General features: G+C 38.6%; 1 protein-coding gene across 2 annotated transcripts in view; it reads left to right on the forward strand.

Moving 5' to 3' along the window:
• The window catches only part of LOC130914525 (ATP-dependent translocase ABCB1-like), a 66,331-nt gene that overhangs the window by 36,162 nt on the left and 4,303 nt on the right, over positions 1-25,866 (forward strand). Inside the window, exons 8-27 of one of the 2 annotated variants that reach the window (XM_057833790.1) lie at positions 511-682; positions 750-874; positions 1,282-1,453; positions 1,530-1,643; positions 1,779-1,889; positions 1,995-2,120; positions 5,628-5,831; positions 9,242-9,415; positions 13,906-14,067; positions 14,134-14,322; positions 14,412-14,558; positions 14,627-14,731; positions 19,398-19,475; positions 19,544-19,627; positions 19,722-19,925; positions 20,015-20,115; positions 20,197-20,337; positions 22,758-22,914; positions 22,990-23,187; positions 23,777-23,983. In XM_057833790.1, coding sequence (XP_057689773.1) covers positions 511-682; positions 750-874; positions 1,282-1,453; positions 1,530-1,643; positions 1,779-1,889; positions 1,995-2,120; positions 5,628-5,831; positions 9,242-9,415; positions 13,906-14,067; positions 14,134-14,322; positions 14,412-14,558; positions 14,627-14,731; positions 19,398-19,475; positions 19,544-19,627; positions 19,722-19,925; positions 20,015-20,115; positions 20,197-20,337; positions 22,758-22,914; positions 22,990-23,187; positions 23,777-23,983 — 2,971 coding nt within the window. Of the gene's footprint in view, positions 1-510; positions 683-749; positions 875-1,281; positions 1,454-1,529; positions 1,644-1,778; positions 1,890-1,994; positions 2,121-5,627; positions 5,832-5,922; positions 6,467-9,241; positions 9,416-13,886; positions 14,068-14,133; positions 14,323-14,411; positions 14,559-14,626; positions 14,732-19,397; positions 19,476-19,543; positions 19,628-19,721; positions 19,926-20,014; positions 20,116-20,196; positions 20,338-22,757; positions 22,915-22,989; positions 23,188-23,776; positions 23,984-25,866 lie in introns of those variants that run through there. The other variant, XM_057833791.1, reaches the window with a different exon arrangement.

Raw genomic sequence — 25,866 nt, forward strand, 5'->3', positions numbered from 1 at the left:
GAGATGGTTTTGTATCCTTTCCCAGCTTTATACAAATCAACAATCCTTGATCGCAGGTCTTCAGACAGCTCTTTTGACCGAGCCATGATGCACATCACACAATGCTTCTGATAAAGACAATTCTTACCAGGTGTGTGTTTTATAATGGGCAGGGCAGCTTTAAACCACTCATCAGTGATTGGGCACACACCTGAATTAAAATGTTTGGTAAAAATTGGTTTCAATTGCTCTTTAAGCCTTTTTAGGCAGAATGCTCACTTACCTGTTTTTCCCCCTTCTGTCATTGTTTGCATGCTATCCTCATTAAAATAAGAAAACCTTTAAATGTTTGGGTGGTTTTAGTTAAAGCAGACACTGTATTTTCATCTGTGTGATTTTGACAAATATCAGATCATATTTGATGGTGGTTTTATGCAGAAATGTGAGAAATTCCAAAAGGTTCGGATACTTTTTCATACCACTGTAGTGTAGTGATTTTACTAAAATTTATTGTCTTTTTTGTCTGATTAGTGATGTCTACAAAATCCAAGTTGGTATTGGAGACAAAATAGGGATGTTAATCCAGTCTGTTTCAACCTTCATTGCATCTTTGGTTATTGGCCTATACATGGGATGGAAGCTCGCTCTGGTCATCCTGGCAGTCAGCCCTTTGCTGGGCCTGGCAGCTGCCATTTTCAGTAAGGTAAATATCCTTAAATTCTGGAAACAAGCATATTCTTTCTGAAACGATACTGCATGTCTCTACCCAGGTTTTGACATCATTCACTTATAAAGAACAGGCTGCTTATGCCAAAGCAGGTGCAGTGGCAGAGGAGGTGCTTTCTGCCATCAGGACTGTGTTTGCCTTCAGTGGTCAGCAGAAAGAAATCAAAAGGTTTATGCAACATGTATTCAACAGACTCTTTGTGATTGTAAAATTGTACTGCCAAATACAACTATAGTCATGGTTATTAGAGATCATCTGACATATGTGCCTACTTATTAATGTTGGCTGCTAACACTGACTGCTATTTGGAACAAGATGTCTCAATTGTTAATTTTTAAACCCGCCCCCCCTCAAAAAGATTAAATACAAAAAAAATTTAAAAATCACTTTCTACACGTTATAGGTTTAGCGTTGAAAATGATCTTGAAATTATTTGTTTGCCTCATTTTTTAATAAGACTAAAACCTGGCTAATGAACAGTGGTGTGTAGACTTTTAATACCTACCACTAACTTTTGATAGTGTTTGATTATTGAGATTTGAACTAAATTCTCAGGATCATGTGTTGACTTACAGGTATTATGAAAACTTGGAAGAGGCTAAGAACATGGGAATCAAGAAGGCGATAAGTTCAAACGCTGCTATGGGTTTTATCTTCATGATGATCTTCTTGTCTGACGCTCTGGCCTTCTGGTATGGAAGTAAACTCATTCTGAGTAAGGAGTATACTACTGGAACTGTACTCACAGTGAGCAGACATTACGGGAAATGTATATTTTAACGCAATAAAATTTTCACACTAACTACAGTATTTTTGTGTTAAGGTTTTATTTGCTTTGATTATTGGAGCTCTTGCATTGGGGCAGACCTCACCACATATCCAGTCTTTTTTCGTCGCTCGAGGAGCTGCGCACATAGTATACAGCATCATTGACAATGTAAGGAAACCTACATTTTCTCCTACACACATTTAGGGAACTGTTTACTGTTTTCGCTGATCACTTTAGTTTTGTTTTTGTGGCACAATGACTAAATTTCAAATAATAGCTAAAAGAAATCATTTTACTTTACAGGAACCGAGCATCGATAGCTATTCGGAAAGCGGCTTCAAGCCTGACTCAATCAATGGAAACATAGAGTTCAAGAACGTCCACTTTAACTACCCCTCGAGGCCAGAAGTCAAAGTAAGACTAACTTACAAAAGATTTAACATCATCTCATAGATAAACTAACCTACACATCCAAACTTTCCTTGATTGACACATTGTCATTTGCATTGTCATTTTCAGGTATTAAACAACATGTCCCTGAGCATAAAAAGTGGACAGACCATTGCCTTAGTGGGAAGCAGTGGTTGTGGTAAAAGCACCACCATACAGCTGTTACAGAGGTTTTACGATCCACAGGAGGGATCGGTAGGTGCAAATTTGTAAACGCTTTCACTAAAAAGTAAGGATGCAACAATACTCGGTTTTATATTAAACCCGTTCGATACGCACACTTCAATCCAAATGAAAACTCCCAAAATGTATTTTCCGAATTTGTTTTTGTCGTCTCTCTCGCTAAAATGTCCGGCGCAGCTTTGCCTTGAAAATACAAACTCTACCACTGGCCCCGCTTCCTTCACTCCCCCCCTAACGCACGGGGATCATTGCTCGTGAGGTTTGCCGTTGTTTGCCAGCATTTTGGGTGAACTGATATGCTATCCCCACTGGTACATATTAAACAAAGACTGTCTTTAAGGATACGTAGTACGTACAACAAAGTCTGCCAATATATTGTTGCCGACTCGGCTGCTATGAATGGCCTCGCTTTGACAAAAGACAGGTTAAGACCGTGGGTAACAGAGAGCTAACTAACGGTTACATGATGAACAATGAGTGGCAAATTAAGAGCACTGTACTTCTACCTCGTCCTGTTTATGAAAGTCGATTGTCAAATGCTGGTGTTGAGCAGTAATGAGCAGACGTGACTTCTGTGGCGTTTGTTAACTTTTTTTCATGCCCGACAACACTCGCACACACACACTAGATATAATCAAATAGCAACCTAGATGTGCTACATTACATCCCCCAAGTCCCATGCCATTGGCTGCGTGAGACAAGAGTGATCATGGGACGCATAGTCAATATACCACATCGATTAATTAAAAACCGCCATGATTGAATATAAGTTAAGCAGGCCAAATCAATCCATACCAGTGACTATAGAAAATAAGGGTATAACGGTACATGTATTTGTATTGAACCGTTTCGGTACGTGGTGCTCGGTTCGGAACGGAGGCATACCGAACGAGTTTCTGACGTGATGTAAACCTTACTTTTCGAGGCTGTGAGTCGATCGGGTTACAGTTTCTTTGTGTAGATTATATTTACTCCGTCTTCTCTCCTATAATGAGGACCAACACGGTAGGACAGTATAACCCAGAAACGTCAACTGCGCGACAACGTGGCCACCGCGAGAACGCAGTGAAACGTGGGCGTTAAAGTCAATCAGCCAATGCACACCAGTCGCAGTGCGGACGCGTGTTACGTCCCAGAAGCGGCTCAACACGACACACGCGAAAAGAACGGCTGAGTTTATTATTTGATGCGACACGCGACCCTCCTGCGTCAATACTACTACCGGTAGCTAGGATCGGACAGACCGGAAGTCACTCGTGTAAAAATATGGTGGACCAGGTCGATTTTCAAACTAATATGCAATCGTAACCCACTTTTTGAGTCCATCAAATCTCTTGAGTAGTAGATCGGGGCACAGTTGACTTGTCTTTGTTGATTTACTGCTGTCTTCTCTGCCATGATAATAACCAAGACGGCCCTGTGTTCAATACAAAACCCTCCTACCCAGGCGTGAAAGTGGCTAGAATTTCTTGCCGGAACTCCCCGACGTGAAGGTCGCCACGGAGCCAGAAATTTTATTTATTTATTTTTCATTCAAAATTGTATTTTTTCAATGATTTGCAAAATAAAAGTTAACAAAAACAGCAATAACCCCAACCTCCATCTCCTAATTGTTATTTTCCCCTCATTTCCTCACATACTAAATGCCAAATCTAAACTTCAACTACTTAAGAACATAGGATATATATTAAAATTGAAGTTAATGTAAACATTTACTTTTTTTTTAATAATAAAGATATAAGTAACATACATTCAGAAAAATAAGTACAAATGATATTATGCAGAGTGAAATGGAATATATTTTGAAGATCGCGCAAACATTGACTTTTTTAAATTATAAGGAAATGAATAAGTAGCCTAACATACTTGAACAAATATAAGTCCAAAGTGCACATTGACAGCTACGATGTTCTGAACCTCCCCATCAGAGCAAATAAAATTAAATATGATAAATAAGCCTCTCAACTCTTTCGTTGCTCTTAAAGATTTGATCCATTTTATGTTGCATTGCCCTTTTTTGTCGCATTAATTCAACACTTTTTTTTTTTTTTGCTGTTCCAGAAAACATGCACATTTGAACCAATCAGAGCTAACCATCTCTGCTGATCACATGTCACTTTATGATGCTTGTTGTTAACACTTTTGTATGTAAATCTGATGTTGGTAGACTGTTTTCTTCTTGGAGCTAAAATGCATGTGTGGCAGCTTAGCATTTTTTTTTTTTTTTTACATAGCGTTTTGACAGTTGCTGTCATATTTTCGGAATCAAAGCACCGTGTACCAGAACAGCATTCCAGCCCTGAATCTTATACCGGAACTGCGTTCTGTCCCTGAATCTTATACCGGAACTGCGTTCCTAACCGTTCTGGCCCATTTTCAACCCTGCTCCTACCACAACAAAACAAGTAGGAACTAATATTCACATAGGAACTAAAGTTATACAACATAAAATATACAATATAAATGAATACTACATCACATTTGTAAAATACAAACACATGATAAAATAAATAATAGCCCATTTAAATAAAATAAATTGAAATGAGCTAAAACACCTGTAATTAAATAATAAGAATAATACACAGATCCTGCTTAAACAATTAAATTTATTAATTTCTGTGTGGCGCTTTAACTTGAGAAAATCCACCAATAAAGCTTTTGAAAACCGTTCATAAGAAGAAAAAAATGATTCATTGAGGCATTTCATTTGTAAAATACATGTTAAAATCTTTGTCATTGGGATTGCTTTTCTCTTTAGCACAGGACTTCTATCTTCTTCTTTCTTTCAGAAAGAAAGCTGACCAATACGTGGGGTCTGAAAGGCAAATTGTTGTTGGATTATCTTTAAATACCCGCTACTTTTTGAGCAGAATTCTAGCTTTGTATAGGCTAATGTTTCTATTGTTGAAAGCACAAAGGTGTGTAATAAACAACTAGCACATTTATATTTTGCATTTTGTTTTCTTACTGTACCGAAAATGAACCGAACCGTGACCTCACAGCCGAGGTACGTACCGAACCGAGATTTTTGTGTACCGTTAGACCCCTAATAGATAATGATGCAAATGCTGTTAATTCAGTATGTAACACAGATGGACTCGGACCACAAATAGGATGTTTTTATCATGTGGTAAACATACCTGCAAAGAGAGTAATAGTAATAAAGATTGTTCTCAGCACTTTAATACAAAATTTCTACGGCTCAGTAAGAAGTAAGTACATAAATATTTTGCACTATAACGCATGTTTATATGATGGCATTGTTATTTTTGCTTGTTAGCAAAATAAAAAAAAAACATTAAAAAAAAAAAACACTTGTATTTTTTGTTTCACAGCATTAAATGTATTGAATCGAATCGAAAATCGTGTCCCTCGTATCAAAAATTGTACCGAACCGTGACTTAACTGTATCGTTGCATCCCTACTGAAAAGATGGATTTAGACACTTATAATTCTGCTCAATCACCAAGTCTTTTTTAGTCAAGAAAATTTAAGAATACATTTGTTCTCTCTTTGTAGGTTAATATTGATGGTCATGACATCCGTTCTCTCAATATTTGCTACTTGCGAAAGATGATCGGTGTGGTGAGTCAAGAGCCTGTCCTTTTTGCCACCACCATAGCTGAAAACATCCGATATGGCCGAATCGACGTCACACAAGAGGAGATGGAGCAAGCTGCCAAGGAGGCCAACGCTTATGACTTCATCATGAACCTTCCTGATGTATGAACATATTCTTGATTTCTTCTTTAAAATTTTCAGGGACAGTGGTCGGTCACTACAGTGAACAGCTATTCAAAAGTTGACACTTTAGACCTTTAAACCTTTAGATGACAAGTGACTATTTTTGGTAATTTATTACTGTAGCCATTGTAATTTATATTTTTTAATTATGATTCTTGTAATTATTTAATACATATTTTAAAATGCAATTAGGATTGCATTTTTGTATTTAAAAAAATTTTTTTTTAGAATTGTAAACCAACGTATAAATTAATACAATGTTAATGAATACTGCATTAATATTAGATAGGAATACACACTGGTTTTGTATCACGGTTCTTTTAATCGTCGTTACTCAATGTTGGCATTATGACATTGAAAACATCTTGCATGAAAATTAGAAATAAGATTTAACTTCTGCAGTGGACTCATTACGTACTCATAGACTTCATAATATATTGACGGGTCACTTCCACCAGACACTGCGCCACGCCTTTGCGTAGGAGGCCTGCCCACACCCAGCATAAGGAGCAGTTATTCTCAAACACACACAGCGATCTAACGCCAGATTTAGGTTGAAAAAGTACGAAAGCTGTACCGCATACAAACAAAAAGGATTTTCTCGAGGATTCAAGGTAATTATTATATTTTTGTACCATGCATGAATTTTGAAACGTTGTGAAAAAAATCAATTGGAAAAATTAGCCGCTACGGCATTGGCGTCATACTTCACAATATTTACGTAACATAAATGCTAACTGCCTGTTTTTTTACTTTTAACCAAGTATTGAGACTGTTTTACATTCATATCTATAAAAAAAATTCAGGGATTTAAGCATTTTTCCACAAGAATTTTCAACGTAAAAAGCTCTTTGTTGTGTTAAAGCGGCCGCCACATTGGCTTACAGTCGAGCATCACATTCGGCATATTTACATTTAAAAAATGCCAACTTCCCGTTTTTTTGCTTTTAACCAAGAATCGAGACTGTTTTACATCCATATCTATAAAGAATTCAGGGATTTAAGGATTTATCCACAAGAATTTTTACTGGAAAAGCTCTGTTTACGTAAGGCGGCCGCCACATTGAATAACAGACTAGCATCGTACTTCGACATATTTATGTAAAATTAATGCTAATTGCCCGTTTTTTTGCTTTTAACCAAGAATCGAGACTGTTTTACATTCATATCCATGAATTATTCAGGGATTTAAGCATTTATTCACAAGAATATTCAATGTAAAAAGCTCTTTGTTGTTCTAAGGCAGTGCTTCTCAATTATTTTCTGTTACGCCCCCCCAAGGAAGACGTAAATGTTTCGCGCCCCCCCCAACTCTCTGCCGCCACTGTAAATAGTATCATTCGTCTATATTACTATTATAAGTACGCCTCAGCCTAACATTGTGTCCTTTTTTTTCTATTAAAGAAAAAAAGTAACATAGATCAACTTGTAATAAAGTATAACTTTTTTAACATTGTGTTGCTTGTAACAGAAAAGACTTAATGCGCATCAATTTGCCTGAAGTTAAAAAAAAAAAAAAAAAAAAAAAAAAAAAAAAAAAGTCACATCCAAACTGTAAAAATACACTCAAGGTACATTTTTGACCATTTGATACTGAAAAATAAAATGTAATAAAATCAGTAAATAATAACAAAATCAAATTGATTAGAAACATTTACTCTTCAGGACAACATGCCAAAAAATTTGACCGAAAAAAAACAAAACTGAATAGAAGGGGGGGGAAAGGTCTCTGGACAGAAGGAAAGTTTTTATTTTCGCTGATTCACCACAGTGCTCACTGGTTTAATGATATAACACTGACAAAGCGGGACGATTGTGACAATTGGCAATATTCGGCACATTTTCGCTGAAAAACAATCAAGCGGTTTATCAATGAGATTGAGGTCTAATGTCTTTAAGTGGCGTCTTAACTGATTTGGCTTCTCCGCTATAATCATTTTTAGACTCAGTAAACAGTGGTCTTTCCTCATTTCCCACTATATTAAAAGTCAAAGGCAAACGGCCCGAAAAAAGCGCATTCTCGGCGGCCGAGGGAGAACCGTAGGTGAGGGCGGTGGTCGTGACGATCCCAAGCCGAAAACGGCACTTCTCGGCCGGACACGTGAGAAAGACAGTGGGTCGCTGCGTGAGTCCAGCTCTGCATGAGTCTCTTCCGTGTGCTCTTGCTTACTTCAAAAATACTGCACGCACTTTGAAAATGAGAGCGCCACTGCCACCCACGGAGTGGATGTGCAAGTACACTTTATTCTAGTACGGCAAAAAAAAACAAAAAAAAAAAAAAGCATGTTCCCCGAGGTCACTCGCGCCCCCCCTGGCATCGCTCTGCGCCCCCCTGGGGGGGCGCGCCCCACCATTTGAGAAGTACTGTTCTAAGGCAAGAAGTCTATGACTTGCCACAAAAAGTTATTTTCATGTAGGTTCTCAAATGTGAAGCGGTATTCTGGAAACCCAAAGGGGGAGGGCATTTTGTGCTTGTCAATGCCGTGGTACCTCTACTTACAAAATTAATTGGTTTTGGAATTAAGTTTCTTAACTTGAAAATTCTGTAACTAGAGACTTGTTTTCCATGTAAATGCCCTAATCTGTTCCAAGCCCCTCAAAATTCAAACATAAATCTTTTATAATGCATAAAAAAGCATCAAAACATGTAACAAATACATGTTACAATAAGATTATTGCACAGTAAACATAAAATCTGAGTTATGCATAATGTAAAATACAAGAATCGAGGAAAGAATCAAAGTTAATACACACATGTAAACCTGATGGAACACGATGGGCGAATGAAGAGGACGCTGGGAATACACACATACACATAAAGTAAAGGTCCCTCTTAGCCAACTGGATGCCAGGAATGCTAAGCAATAGCCAGTGGCAGGGCAGCTATAAGTATGTTAGGTTCAGTCAACTCTGGGAGCTGTGAGTACCAGTCATACTGTATTTTTGCCTTTCTTATCCTGAAATTTCTTTCTTAACAAGAGGCAATATTTTCCCATTGAGGCGTGTCTTAAACTGAAAATTCTTTATGTTGGGACGCTCTTACGTAGAAGTACCACTGTATTTTGATCTAGCTGCAGTACCATTTTTGGCCATCAATCCTACATTGTGCACCCTATAGTTTTTTTTTTTCGTTTTTTTTTTTTTTTTGAGTAGTTAACTCATTGCATGCCATTGATTGCAGTAGACGACGAATTTATTGAAACCGGGAAGCCTGCCTGTAAATGCTTATATTTCAGTGCCAAATTGTATTGGATGTCTAGCGCCGTCAATGACAGCCAGTAAGTTAAATGAGTGACTTGTAAGGGTTAAAAAACAAAACCCTAATTCATGCATGAAAGGGTTAAGACGACTTTGCACCTTCTATAGTTGACAGCATTGTTGTTGTTAAGCAGAAATTTGACACGCTGGTCGGGGGCCAAGGGACTCAGATGAGTGGTGGACAGAAGCAGAGAATTGCAATCGCTCGAGCGCTTGTCCGCAACCCCAGAATCCTTCTCCTAGATGAAGCAACTTCTGCTCTAGACTCTGAGAGTGAGACCGCTGTGCAGACTGCACTTGACAAGGTACACAACTACACACACAGACCAGCATTTATTTGGAATACATATTGGAGAATTATTTTGAATTGGGATAAGTACAGGGATTATTGTGTGAATACATTCACACATACATGTATGCTATTCTACCTTTATTTTTCCATAATATTATAGTCATTCCCACTTTTTGACATCTGACTTTCAATTCACACATTCTTTGAATCCACATGTTATGGATAAATCGTTTTTGCAGATTTTCTTCAATTGCTCAGCAGTTGATCCAAAAAAAGACTAAGAGCAATAAAGATATTTTCCAACTTTAATTATTGGTAATGGAAAAAAATCAACTTAACAAAAAGCACACACACCAAAAAAACGCCAGGATGGTGCAGTAAACAACAAAAGGCCACACAAGTCGGTGGTACGGTGGTGAACGAAAAGAGTAGAAAGACAATAACAACTTGACGCCCCCAGAGCAGCATCCTACTTCTCGCGCATCTGTTCCTATTCATGTTACATTCAATCAAGGGCATAGGTTTGCAAAGTGACAGCAGGGAAAAAACACTACCAACTTTTCAGGATGGTCAGATTGTCCCCACCAACTTTTAAGCAACCTTATTTGCATTATATAATGTGTTCAGTTACAGTGCCTTGCAAAAGTATTCGGCCCCCTTGAACCTTGCAACCTTTCGCCACATTTCAGGCTTCAAACATAAAGATATAAAATTTTAATTTTTTGTCAAGAATCAACAACAAGTGGGACACAATCGTGAAGTGGAACAAAATTTATTGGATAATTTAAACTTTTTTAACAAATAAAAAACTGAAAAGTGGGGCGTGCAATATTATTCGGCCCCCTTGCATTAATACTTTGTAGTGCCACCTTTTGCTCCAATTACAGCTGCAAGTCGCTTGGGGTATGTTTCTATCAGTTTTGCACATCGAGAGACTGACATTCTTGCCCATTCTTCCTTGCAAAACAGCTCGAGCTCAGTGAGGTTGGATGGAGAGTGTTTGTGAACAGCAGTCTTCAGCTCTTTCCACAGATTCTCGATTGGATTCAGGTCTGGACTTTGACTTGGCCATTCTAACACCTGGATACGTTTATTTTTTAACCATTCCATTGTAGATTTGGCTTTATGTTTTGGATCATTGTCCTGTTGGAAGATAAATCTCCGTCCCAGTCTCAGGTCTTGTGCAGATACCAACAGGTTTTCTTCCAGAATGTTCCTGTATTTGGCTGCATCCATCTTCCCTTCAATTTTAACCATCTTCCCTGTCCCTGCTGAAGAAAAGCAGGCCCAAACCATGATGCTGCCACCACCATGTTTGACAGTGGGGATGGTGTGTTCAGGGTGATGAGCTGTGTTGCTTTTACGCCAAACATATCATTTGGCATTGTGGCCAAAAAGTTCAATTTTGGTTTTATCTGACCAGAGCACCTTCTTCCACATGTTTGGTGTGTCTCCCAGGTGGCTTGTGGCAAACTTTAAACAAGACTTTTTATGGATATCTTTGAGAAAAAGCTTTCTTCTTGCCACTCTTCTATAAAGGCCAGATTTGTGCAGTGTACGACTGATCTTTGTCCTATGGACAGACTCTCCCACCTCAGCTGTAGATCTCTGCAGTTCATCCAGAGTGATCATGGGCCTCTTGGCTGCATCTCTGATCAGTTTTCTCCTTGTTTGAGAAGAAAGTTTGGAAAGACGGCCGGGTCCTGGTAGATTTGCAGTGGTCTGATGCTCCTTCCATTTCAATATGATGGCTTGCACAGTGCTCCTTGAGATGTTTAAAGCTTGGGAAATCTTTTTGTATCCAAATCCGGCTTTAAACTTCTCCACAACAGTATCTCGGACCTGCCTGGTGTGTTCCTTGGTTTTCATAATGCTCTCTGCACTTTAAACAGAACCCTGAGACTATCACAGAGCAGGTGCATTTATGCGGAGACTTGATTACACACAGGTGGATTCTATTTATTATCATCGGTCATTTAGGACAACAGTGGATCATTCAGAGATCCTCACTGAACTTCTGGAGTGAGTTTGCTGCACTGAAAGTAAAGGGGCCGAATAATATTGCACGCCCCACTTTTCAGTTTTTTATTTGTTAAAAAAAATTAAATTATCCAATAAATGTTGTTCCACTTCACGATTGTGTCCCACTTGTTGTTGATTCTTGACAAAAAAATTAAATTTCATATCTCTATGTTTGAAGCCTGAAATGTGGCGAAAGGTTGCAAGATTCAAGGGGGCCGAATACTTTTGCAAGGCACTGTATATAGGTCATTTTGATTGTCTTCCCATATGGTGTAACGATAGAATTGACCCTACCATTATTAAATGAATTATTTTCATTATTTTTAGACTTACATTAACCCGTTTTTCACTTGCTGAATGAGCCAGTCCATGTTTTTTCTTCAAACGCACGTTTGATTGGCTGATGACTTGACCCCCCCACCACCACCACACACACACACACACACACACTCTCTCTGTTACAGTACAGAATTACGTTACATGTCGACATGCCGCCTCCTTCGCCCGCTTCGAAGTATTCGAAAATTAGAAGTTGTTTTTTTTTTTGGGTTTTTTTTCGGCCAGCAGCCACTATAAGTATTGTGAAACGTCATTGTTGTGAAGGTGGCAAACGCACCACTAATTTTGCTACTGAAAATCCGACCTGCATCACAGTTTAGCATTACCATTACATCAAACTGTGATAACTTTCCAACCTGAGTTGGAACCTGCTTCAGGAGAAGTGTCCTCCTGTATGTGTATTCTACTATGTTAACGTTAATTAAACTGAGAAATATAGTGAACTCTGCTCAGCTGTGAGAAATCTAGTGAACCGAGGTTTACCCCCTTCTTCCCAGTTTTCATTTTTATTTTACTTATGTGGTCTTATAGCAGCCCAAAGGACCTTACATTTTTTTGGGCGTTTGGCTGTGCTTGTGGAAAAAAGCAGTAGTGTTTTTTTCTGAAGGAAGGCTCTATTTTTATTGATGTTATTCCCTGACTAAGAATTTTTTTCATTATATTTAATTTATTTAGACAATTTTGAGTGGTATAAAGACAAATGTTTTTTTTTTTTGCATCCCAATTTAAATTTGCTAATAAAATCCAGACATTTCCTGGAAGTTTTCAAAATGTTTCTTCAGTAGTTTTTGAAAACAAATGTTTGAATCAGTGTAAATCTACTAGAAATAAGTGAAATTATTTGCCAGTGCTTCAAGTAAATTTTCCTCAGATTTCTTGAAATAAGAAAAATAGCTAGCTGAAAATAAGCTTAACACACTTATTTTAAGCAAAAAAAGCTTCTATATTTAATCTTTATAAAGTTGTTTGTCAAAAATTCAAGAATAGATATCATTGAAAACATTAGTTGAAAGCATTTTTTTCTTGATTTTAGGTGGAAAATGACCAACATGTAAATGTTTGGGCTTAATAAGAACAAATGGTAATATTTACTAAAAGTAAGTAGAAGAATCTGACACATTAATCTGTTAACTGGCTTTTAAAACTCAAAACAAGATGAAGAAAATTATTTGACTAGATTTTAGAAAAATTATCAGATTAACACATTATATTGTAAACTTGCAGCGTGAAAGTTAGTATTAGTCAATACAGATTTATTTTGCATTACTCATTTATCCTATCAATTAATTAGGTTGTTATTGGTGAGAAATGCAGCCCTGACTGCCGTTCACCCAGTGTGTTTGGTCTTACTAATGTCCTGTCCCCAGCAAAAAGTGTACATGCAGGATGTGCTGTTATATCGTCCCTACCAATACTGAGACCAAACCTACACCCTTGCATGATTCAATACACACATTTTAACATATTCACAAAACCGTTCACATACTTTTACATTTTTGACAAAAAAGGTTACCATTTCCTATCAATAAAATACATTATGTTGACAATTTCAAAAGCCAGGTTCACATTATTGACATTCCTTTCTCCTAAAATTCTCTTCATTCTCATTTCAATGTACTTTTAGGCTTATATTTTTGACAAAACAGATCACAATTTTGAACGAAAAAAAATCCTGCATTCATCCCAATGGCAAATTGACATCACATATTCACATCCATCCTATTAATTTACGTTGAATACACATTCACATTTGAACATATCAACAAAACCTTCACATATTTTCACATTTTGATCAAAGATTTTATTTTTATTTTAAAAATGACCATTGACCCATTCAAATACAGGTAATTCATTTCAAAATATTTTCACATTTACTGTACATTTTTGACCAAAAGGTCCCGAATAATTTCAAATTTAAACCCAATGACACATTTTAATACCATTGTTTCAATTGTACTTGAATTGAACTTATATTTTTCAACATATTACAAAAACGTCATTTTTTCACGTTCACATTTTTTACCAAAATCTCACTGCCAGCAATGTAGCATTTAAACACAATCTCTGCATAAATTGCAGTATCTAGTTATTTTTTTTAAAAATTGTCCTTTTAATGTGTTCAGTGACACAATGTTTTTCCAGGTCAGACTAGGCCGTACCACCATAATCGTGGCCCATCGCCTCTCAACTGTCAGAAATGCTGATATCATTGCTGGCATTCAAAGCGGAGAGGTTATCGAGCTCGGTACCCATAGTCAACTGATGGAAAAACAGGGTGTTTACCATACACTTGTCAACACGCAGGTAAATTTGGCATGAAAACACTTTCCTACAGATTTTGTTGGAAATTTATGCGTTTGTATCTTTTAGACCTTCCAGAAATACAAAGATGACGAACAGTGGAATAGTCAACAAAATGAAAAGAACTCATCAGACAAAGATTTCGATGACTCTTCCTTGAAAATGACTAAGTTTGCAATAGGTTATTCCTCTGCTGATTTGGAGGGAAGCAAAGAAGAAAAAGAAAAGTTGGTGGATGCCCAAGACAAGACAGAAGAGGTAAGATTGAGTTATTTGAATGTACTTAAAATTTTTGGCTAGGAATAAAACAAGGCATAAATCAAGCATTTCTCTCCTACGTTCTGCAGGATGAAAATGTTGCTCCAATGACGTTACTTCAAATTATGCGTTACAACCTGTCGGAGTGGCCTTACATTTTGATGGGGATCATTTTTGCTGCCATCAATGGATTATTAAATCCTATGTTTGCAGTCCTCCTCTCAAAGTTTATTGTTGTAGGTTCCAACTTTCTTGCTAGCAACATTCTGAAAATGTTTATTCACTTTCTCTTTAAATCTTTCAGGTGATGGCTGAGGTTGATGAAGAAATTATCAGAAAAAAAGCTGAATTCATTTGCATCATGTTTGCAATGATTGGGGTAGTCATTTTTTTCACCATGTTTCTCCAGGTATGCGTACGCATGTTCACAAATATTGCACAGTGGTACCTTGACATACGATTGCTTCGACATACGATCTTTTTGATATCCAACGTAAAATTTGACTCGCCATTTGTTTCTACATCCGGCGACGTGCTCGAAATATGACGACATGACAGCGCCTCAGATGGAAGCACGGGGGATTTTCTTGTGAGAGAAATCAACACAGGTTCCAAGAAGGTTAATGCAGGTGGTGAAGCAAGGAAAACAGTGGCACTTACCATTGAAATGAAGATGGAAATGATAGAAAAATATGAGTGTGGGGTGCGCATCAGTGAACTGGCTAAACAGTATGACCGTAGAATGTATACGATCTCCACGGTCCTTCTCCGACTTCTGTTCGCCAGTCTTTATAAGTTAAGGTGACAATTATTATTGTGGTAACCGCCAAATAAATCGCCAGCTTCGTCAGGTTTTTATCATTTATTTCAGAACTTGTGCAACACAACATCCCTACTGTCCGCCGCAGTTAACGGCAACATCAAAACATTAAAAGAGAAAGTAAACTCCTAACCGCACCTTTCTCTCTCTGTCACGTCAGCCACGTGGTGCGTTCAGGTACAGCACGCAAAACAAATCCGCCACATTAGAATCCGATTCAACATTATTACAGGAATTATTATTTTATTATTCCCTTTTTTATTAATAATGCATTTTTTTTATATGTGTAACTGCCATTTGTAATAGTACCAGCAGTATTTGTTAAGGATATAGTGAAGGTTTTCGGGCTGTGGAACGAATTAATGGAATTGTAATGTATTCTTATGGAAAAATCCTGCTCGACATATGACCATTTCGACTTACAAACCTGGAACGAATTAACTTCGTATGTAGAGGTACCACTGTAAACAAGTTAGTCTATTCAGTGATAATTCACTAGCAGGCGGCAGCGCCTCCCAGTCCAAATGAATTAGACCGCTATCACAGTCAATGGCACTAAAACATCATTATCCACTGCTCAGGTCATATGGATCCATAGTTGTTGATTTTTTAATATTAGCTTTGCAGCAGTATTTTCATAAATTCAGCACTGTCCACACCCATAGAACGACATGAAGAAAGCTAGAACCCTCCGGATGCAATTTCCCTAAGCACATTTAGAACCTGTATTGTTTTTTGTTTTTTTTGAGACACCCTGAGGTGATTTAATTCTTTATCTGCTAATTTGTCAAGACTATTTTATGTTTCTTCATACACTGATGAGACTTGTTGCACTTATAGTATCGCATTACTGCCGACATGCTCTCTCTCATGCAATAAATAAACATCAAGTTATTAGGGCCCGAGCACTAAGCGTGAGAAGGCCCTATTGTTTTGCAAAGGATTTTTTTTTTTTTTTCAGGGCAAATGAAAACGGCCAATTTGGAGGCCTGAACATGTACGAAAAGTCACCAAAATTTGCACATACGTGCGGAAAATTGTAAATTTCGATAATTTTGCAACGTTGCAAAAAAATGTAACAAAATGGCTCAGTGGCGCCCCCTTGAAATTTTAAAATTGGCCTATAACATTAGGGTCTGTTAGCGTAGAGTGATGAAATTTGGGGAGTCTATACCTTGTCCAAAACCGCTCCAAAAAAGCATTTACACCCATATTCCAAACCCAACAGGAAATCAGTTATTTTGGATCGAATATGAAATTTGTATCGATTTACAGGGTGCACATTTGAGACCTTTTCGCCAAGGGAGTTAGTTGGATCATCTTCAAAATTGGTGAGACTGTTCAGGAGACATATGAGATCTTAAGTTTTTAAAATGGTGCGTTTTCATTCTCGGGCCTGGGCGTGGTGCCAAAGTCGGCCATTTTTTCGGCAAAATGACAAATTCAGTAAATGACTAATAGTTCCTTGAGACAATGTTCAATCTTTTTCATATCTGGCATGTATGTGCAGTATCCCACCCTTAATACGAGTGCATTGAAATATTACCCATTAGGCCTAGCGCCCCCTAGTGAGAACAGGAAATGCTTTTTTTTTACGAGACAGGTTCCTCCTCCAAGGGAAAAAAATCTGTTGACCTCAAACCTGCATCAGGGGAGCCTTAAGACCTGTGTTCAGGTGCCTGATGAAAAATATTGAGGTTTTGTTGAAGCGGAGGGGTCCAAACAGGAAAATGAAACTGACCGTCAACAATTTGTCTCGCAAAAAACTTTGAACAGTCATAACTCAGCAGATATACAACATATCTGCGCCAAACTTCCCGTGCTTGTTGAGAGTCATACCCTGAAGGGTCTTGTAAGGATCATTTGCATCAACTCTACAGTGCCAACTAGTGGCGACAGAACAGAGTTTTAAAACAGGCCTTTTCTATTGGGTTTTTTTCAACGTAGAGCAATGAAATTTGGGGAGTCCATACCTTATGCAAAACTGTTCCAAAAAGTCTCTTGCACCCATTTTCCAAATCCAACAGAAAATCGGGTATTTTGGATCGAATGTGAAATTTTTATCCATTTGTAGTATAGTTTACATTTGGAGGCCTGAACATGCACGAAAACTCACCACATTTTGCACATACATGCGGCTTTGCATGGATTTCGATAATCTTGTGACGTTACAAAAAAATGTAACAAAATGGCTCAGTGGCGCCCCCTTGAATTTTTCAAGTAGGCGTTTCCTATTAGGTTTTTTTAACGTAGAGCAATGAAATTTGGGGAGTCGATACCTTGTGCAAAACTGCTCCAAAAAGTCTCTTGAACCCATATTCCAAACCCAATAGGAAATCGGGTATTTTGGATCGAATGTGAAATTTTTATCAATTAGCAGGGTGCACATTTGAGACCTTGTCACAGAGGGAGTTAGTTGGGTCATCTTCAAAATTGGTGAGACTATCCAGGAGACATAGGAGATCTAAAATTTTCAAAATGGTGCGTTTTCATTCATGGGTCTGACCTGGGCGTGGTGCCAAAGTCGGCCATTTTTTTGGCAAAATGACAAATTCAGTAAAAGACTAATAGCTCCTTGACACAACGTTCAATCTTTTTCATATCTGGCATGTATGTGCGGGATCCCACCCTTAACACGAGTGCATTGAAACATTACCCATTAGGCCTAGCGCCCCCTAGTGGGAACAGGTAATGCCTTTTTTTACTAAACAGGCTCCTCCTCCAAGGAAAAAAAATATATTCACCTGAAACCTGCATCACGGGAGCCATAAGACATGTGTTCAGGTGCCTGATGAAAAATACTGAGGTTTGTTTGAAGCAGAAGAGTCCACAGGAGAAGTGAAAATGACTGAAGCCATTTCGTCTCACCACAAGTTTTGAACAGTCATAACTTCTACAACATATCTGCGCCAAACATCTCGTGCTTGTTGAGTGATACTCTGAAGGGTCCTGTTGGGGTCATTTGCATCAACCCTACAGCGTCAACTAGTGGCTATAGAAAGTCACTCATTTTTCTAATATATGTCCAGTTCTTTTCAGGTTGGTCATTGTAGTTTCAAGACCTTTTGAAATACTTATTTTACAGCCCATGTCCACATGTCTCTGTCTGTTGCCGTGACGACCCTTTATTCGCTCCTTTTTGTAGTACTCTCTCCAATAGGGGTTTTTATCTCTTAGGTGTGTGAATGTAAAGAGGCGACTTTTGAGCATGTTAGGTTCTAATGAGATGTAATAGAGGAAGATCTGCCACCACCCTGACCTGCACACTGTCCGAGTTGCGCTAGATTGCGAGGGCCCGTTCAGTCTTTCTTGCAGGCCTAGTTCTTTATTGTGTTACCATTACCAGTAGTAAGTGTTTGTGACCGTGACTGGCGAACCAAAACCACCTTTTTCAGGATTATTTTTAGGATTTGCGCGTGCTCACAAGTAGTACCCTTCTGTCAAACCTACACGGGACCCATTCCAGAACTGATGGAGATTTTACATATTACCCTTCAAACTTTCAAATTAAGAGAAACGAATGCTTGAAAATTCCAAATGACTAGTGCACCCCCTAAAAGGCTATGCTAAAACATTTCAAATGAAATTGAAATTGTGTACCGTCTTCAGAAGAGGCTTCCTCCTGGGGTGACAGCCATGCACACCAATTTGATGTAGAGTGCGGCGTATGTTCTGAGCACTAACAGGCTGACCCCCCACCTCTTCAATCTCTGCAGCAATGCTGACAGCACTCCTGTAATGAGTCACATGACATTTTGGAGGGAAAGTGACAAGCAGTACTCAATTTGGACATTTAGGGATGTACATAGTTTCAATGGGATGTACTCACTTTTGTTGCCAGGGGTTTAGATATTAATTAATATTTTGAGTTATTTTGAGAGGAAAATAAATTAACTCTTGTTTAAAGTTGCACACAGACTACTTTTCATTGTGTCAAAGTGGCATTTTGTTAGTGTTGTCTCCTGAAAAGATACACTTAAATATCTGCTGAAATGTGAGGGGTGTATTCACTTTTGTGATACACTGTATCTCAAGACCATCATGGTATTCTAAGAGAAATTTTGTTTATTTCATTAAATCTATCTATATATTTTTAAATGTGATTGTTATGTTCCTGGTTTTATCTTGCTCGAGTCCCAAAAATCTTGGTCTCTGGGTTTCTGACCCTGGCAAGTCTACAGTAGGTATCAGATAGTGTCACTCGCAAGTATTCATGTTTACACTAATTTTGCCTGTTACTGTCACTTTCTTACAGGGTTATTGTTTTGGAAAATCTGGAGAGATCCTAACGTTAAAACTAAGACATGCAGCTTTCAAGGCTTTGATGAGGCAGGTAAGTGGAATCAGAAATTGTTAAGTCTTTCCACTATACAATTTTTTCAAGTCTGGCATTTCTTGTAGGAACTTGGTTGGTTTGATGACCACAAAAACACTGTTGGAACGCTAACAACAAGACTGGCTGCAGATGCTGCTCAAGTGCAGGGGGTAATGAATTTTTTAATCCCTTGCCCAACAATACACACACTCATAGTACACGCAGCAGCGTTCTTTTACTAATTAATCTTTCACCTCTACTCAGATTACGGGAGTACGCCTGGCCACATTAGTGCAGAATACTGCCAACTTGGGCATTGGTGTGATTCTGGCCTTTGTGTATGGCTGGGAGCTGACCTTGCTAATGCTGGGGTTGGTACCAATCCTGGCTGTGGCTGGAAAAACAGAGATGGAGTTGCTTGCTGGCCAAGCCGTTAAAGACAAGAAGGAGTTGGAGAAGGCTGGACAGGTGGGCATTTGTCAAATGACCTACTTTGCCATCAGTCTGCCAAAGTACAACCCCTTGTGCTGTATACTGTTCATGGTGTATCTCCTCAGATTGTTACAGAAGCCATTGAAAACATCCGTACAGTTGCATCTCTGACGAGGGAACCAAAGTTTGAGTCTTTGTTCGACAATACTATACTAGTTCCATACAGGTATGCGATGGCCAGCTTCGCCTGTCAATAAACTGTTGACTTCCATTGTGCTACTTTTTATGCTTTTACGTATCTTTGCAGAAATGCCAAGAAAAAGTCTCATGTGCAGGGTTTAGCCTTCTCGTTCTCCCAAGCTATGATCTATTTTACTTATGCTATATGTTTCTGGTTTGGAGCTTGGCTCGTTGACCAAGGACGAATGGATGTTGAAGGAGTATATGTGTAAGTAACATTTCATCCTTATTATTTCTATATATATATATATATATATATATTTTTTTTTTGTATTATTTCCTATTTCGCTTGTCTTTATTTTTACGTTATATTAATTTTAATGTGATTTTTATGATCTTCATGTGAAGCACTTTGAATTGCCTTGTGTTGAATTGTGCTACAGTGCCTTGCAAAAGTATTCAGCCCCCTTGAACCTTGCAACCTTTCGCCACATTTCAGGCTTCAAACATAAAGATATAAAATTTTAATTTTTTGTCAAGAATCAACAACAAGTGGGACACAATCGTGAAGTGGAACAAAATTTATTGGATAATTTAAACTTTTTTAACAAATAAAAAACTGAAAAGTGGGGCGTGCAATATTATTTGGCCCCCTTGCGTTAATACTTTGTAGCGCCACCTTTTGCTCCAATTACAGCTGCAAGCCGCTTGTGGTATGTTTCTATCAGTTTTGCACATCGAGAGACTGACATTCTTGCCCATTCTTCCTTGCAAAACAGCTCGAGCTCAGTGAGGTTGGATGGAGAGTGTTTGTGAACAGCAGTCTTCAGCTCTTTCCACAGATTCTCGATTGGATTCAGGTCTGGACTTTGACTTGGTCATTCTAACACCTGGATACGTTTATTTTTGAACCATTCCATTGTAGATTTGGCTTTATGTTTTGGATCATTGTCCTGTTGGAAGATAAATCTCCGTCCCAGTCTCAGGTCTTGTGCAGATACCAACAGGTTTTCTTCCAGAATGTTCCTGTATTTGGCTGCATCCATCTTCCCGTCAATTTTAACCATCTTCCCTGTCCCTGCTGAAGAAAAGCAGGCCCAAACCATGATGCTGCCACCACCATGTTTGACAGTGGGGATGGTGTGTTCAGGGTGATGAGCTGTGTTGCTTTTACGCCAAACATATCGTTTTGCATTGTGGCCAAAACGTTCAATTTTGGTTTCATCTGACCAGAGCACCTTCTTCCACATGTTTGGTGTGTCTCCCAGGTGGCTTGTGGCAAACTTTAAACGAGACTTTTTATGGATATCTTTGAGAAATGGCTTTCTTCTTGCCACTCTTCCATAAAGGCCAGATTTGTGCAGTGTACGACTGATTGTTGTCCTATGGACAGACTCTCCCACCTCAGCTGTAGATCTCTGCAGTTCATCCAGAGTGATCATGGGCCTCTTGGCTGCATCTCTGATCAGTTTTCTCCTTGTTCAAGAAGAAAGTCTGGAAGGACGGCCGGGTCTTGGTAGATTTGCAGTGGTCTGATGCTCCTTCCATTTCAATATGATGGCTTGCACAGTGCTCAATGAGATGTTTAAAGCTTGGGAAATCTTTTTGTATCCAAATCCGGCTTTAAACTTCTCCACAACAGTATCTCGGACCTGCCTGGTGTGTTCCTTGGTTTTCATAATGCTCTCTGCACTTAAAACAGAACCCTGAGACTATCACAGAGCAGGTGCATTTATACGGAGACTTGATTACACTCAGGTGGATTCTATTTATCATCATCGGTCATTTAGGACAACATTGGATCATTCAGAGATCCTCACTGAACTTCTGGAGTGAGTTTGCTGCACTGAAAGTAAAGGGGCCGAATAATATTGCATGCCCCACTTTTCAGTTTTTTATTTGTTAAAAAAGTTTAAATTATCCAATAAATGTTGTTCCACTTCACGATTGTGTCCCACTTGTTGTTGATTCTTGGCAAAAAAATTAAATTTCATATCTTTATGTTTGAAGCCTGAAATGTGGCGAAAGGTTGCAAGATTCAAGGGGGCCGAATACTTTTGCAAGGCACTGTATATAAATAAATTTGCCTTGCCTTGCCTTGCCTATTAAGATTATCATGGGCATTACTGAATGCTTATTAAAGACATCTTTTATAAGCATTCTTTACTGCTCATAACAGTGTCATGTCATCATTATGATTGTCTTATGACTGTCTTATGACGCGACTGTCAGCTAAAGTGTTACCAAATAACATAATTAGCAATTAATGAAACAACTGGAACAGTAACTGAAGAAATAATTGGAATAGAACATAATTTTTGATTGTTATTACATCTATAGTGCTGCAATGCATGCTAGGTAACATGTTGGATGACAACATTGTTGACAGCAGGTGGCAGCAGTGGTTGACTTGTCTCCCCCAAGGGAGCAGTGATGGCCAAATGAAGCTTCTTGAAGCAATGGAGCTTTGCAGCCAATTGGTTCAAAGCTTCATGGTGGTTCATTTGGTCTTAAAAAAGTGTTATAATGCTACTGTCAAATAACGTGTTACCGATTAATATCTTTTGGGGTAATTATCTCATAATACAGTGAGGACAGCTGCAGCTTATAGTCGGGTACGCCTTATAGTCCAAAAATTACGGTAATTCTCATAAGCACGATAGAAGCTAACGATTTTTTTATCCTCAGAGTGATCATGGCAATTACGTACGGTTCCATGGCTGCCGGAGAAGCCAATTCCTTCGCGCCGAACTATGCAAATGCCAAAGTATCAGCTGGTCAAATTATGATGCTACTGAACAGAGTGCCTGCTATTGATAATCTCTCACATGAGGGAGAATCATTGGTAAGCAGAAAGACATCTCTTACAACTCCCTTCCAGTGCTATAAGTTTGATCTATTTTCTCCCTGAAAATTCCAGGATACATTTGATGGTAATGTGCACTTTGAGGGTGTTAAGTTTAACTACCCCTCACGCCCCAATGTACCTGTCCTTCGAGGGCTGAAATTGAAGGTAAGCAAGGGTGAGACACTGGCCCTGGTAGGACGCAGCGGCTGTGGTAAAAGCACTGCTATACAACTTCTGGAGAGGTTCTACGATGCCACGCAAGGAAACGTGGTGAGATGACCGTTAACACTTATTGTCCATTTAAATGTACTGAAATGCACTAATGAAACCCAATAACCTAATAGCTAAATGTGTTTTTGTGTCTTTTTTGCGTAATTCATTCATTCATTCATTTTCCGAGCCACTTATCCTCAGGAGGGTGACGGGGTGCTGGAGCCAATCCCAGCTAAATATGGGCAGTAGGCGGGGTACACCCTGAATCGGTTGCCAGTCAATTGCAGGGCACAAGGAGACGAACAACCATTCACTCACACACTCATACCTAGGGACAATTTAGAGTGTTCGATCAGCCCACCATGCATGTTTTGGGGATGTGGGGGGAAACCGGAGTACCCGGAGAAACCGCAGGCTCAGGGAGAACACGCAAACTTCTTCATAATTTATATTATGTTTAATTATTGTACAATCTACCCTACTTGTTTTCTGAAAAATTAATGAGACCTGGTCCAAAGACTAGATTACAACCTCATTTTTTAGATTTAATATTTGGTATCTGATACCTCTAAACGAGAAGCCCTCACCTTTCTTTATATGTGACTTCAATTATCTATAAGTTGCATTTTTGTTGTTTATCTTCCAGTTGATTGATTCTAAGAGTGTGAAAGAGCTGAACATCCAGTGGCTTAGGTCTCAGATAGGCATTGTGTCGCAGGAGCCTGTACTCTTTGACTGCAGTTTAGCTGATAATATTGCCTATGGAGACAACAGTCGGACTGTTACTATGGAGGAGATTAAGGCAGCTGCTGAAGCGGCCAACATTCACAGCTTCATAGAAAATTTGCCAAAGGTAGTCACATTTTTTACTTATTACATATACATACATACGTACATACATATTTTTGTATCTAGCAATAATTACCTGTATTTTTCGGGCTATAAGTCGCAGTTTTTTTTCATAGTTTGGCTGGGGGTGCGACTTATACTCAGGAGCGACTTATGTGTGAAATTATTAACACGTTATTATATCATTTCACATGTTATTTTGGTGTTTTGGAGTGACACTGATGGTTTGGTAAACTTGTTAGCATGTTCTTTATGCTATAGTTATCTGAATAACTCTTAATAGCTATGTTACATTAACATACCGGACACGTTCACATTCTGCCTTTGGCAATGTGTGTTCGATTGTATTATTGACTGTTTTATATTCAATGCTTGCTTTAGTTTGTGGCGCTTTCATGCCCAAGTGGGGGCGCACTCGCACTTCTTTACGCGAAGAAAAGCACTCAGACGCCAGAAGAAGACTGACAGCTACGCAGCTCTGAGCGAGTGGGCGAGTTAGTGAGAGAGAGAAAAACACGGCTGTGAACCTACGTACATTGTTTATGCTTGTAAAATATCTCTACCGAGGCAACGCCTGTGTGTATCATCTTTTCTGTTGTTGTTGTGTGATTTCCACCCGCGATCGGACACTTAGAGCCAGTTGTGTGGTTGTTTGAACGATGTGCTAATGCTTGCGAACGCATGCTAACCGTTAGTGTCATTGCTATAATAGCAGCTAATTATTATATATTTACGTTGATGCGACCCTGTTTGGTATCGAGGACGAAATTGGTTTGTATTATTTCTATTTTTAATTTCACTCTGCAAATGATGGTGTCATAACGACGGCCAAAATAAAGTCAGCAAATTATACGGACGTCCAGTATCGTCATTTGGGCGTTTAGCTCGCTGTATTACCACGACCGGGCCGTAGCGTCCTGGTGAGGACAGTACATTCAAATTTTGTTGTTCATCAATTATGTAACATTATCATATTGTACACGTATTCATCATGTTGTTCTCTATTGTATTTTTATTTTAAATTGCCTTTCAAGATGACATATCTGTTCAATGTGTTGGAATTTATCAAGTAATTTTCCTCCAAAAATGCGACTTATACTCCGGTGCGACCTATATATGTTTTTTTCCTCTTCGTTGGGTATTTTATGGCTGGTGCGACTTATACGCAGGTGCGACTTATAGTCCGAAAAATACGGTATTTGAATCTAGACTTATGTACAGTGGTATGAAAAGTATCTGAACCTTTTTTGAATTTCCCACATTTCTGCATAAAATCACCATCAAATGTGATCTGCTCTTTGTCAAAATCACACAGATGAAAAACAGTGTCTGCTTTAACTAAAACCACCCAAACATTTAGATGTTTTTAATATTTTAATGAGGATAGTATGCAAACAATGACAGAAGGGGGAAAAATAAGTGAACCATCACATTTAATATTTTGTGGCCCCCTCTTTGACAGCAATAACTTCAACCACACGCTTCCTGTAGCTGCAGATCAGTCTAGCACATCAATCATGACTAATCCTGGTCCATTTTTCTCTACAAAACTGCTGTAGTTCAGTTAGATTCCTGGGATGTCTGGCATGAATTGCTGTCTTTAGGTCATGCCACAGCATCTCACTGGGGTTCAAGTCTGGACTTTGACTTCGCCACTCGGGAACATGTATTTTGTTCTTCTGAAACCATTCTGAAGTTGATTTACTTCAGTGTTTTGGATCATTGTCCTGGTGCAGCATCCATTCTCTTTTTTGCTTCAACTGTCTGACAGACGGCCTCAGGTTTTCCTGCAAAACATCCTGGTAACTTTTGAATTCATTCTTCCATTAATGATTGCAAGTTGTCCAGGCCCTGAGAGAGCAAAACAGCCCCTAATCATGATGCTCC

Source organism: Corythoichthys intestinalis, chromosome 4, assembly GCF_030265065.1.
Source record: "Corythoichthys intestinalis isolate RoL2023-P3 chromosome 4, ASM3026506v1, whole genome shotgun sequence".
Lineage (NCBI taxonomy): Eukaryota > Metazoa > Chordata > Actinopteri > Syngnathiformes > Syngnathidae > Corythoichthys > Corythoichthys intestinalis.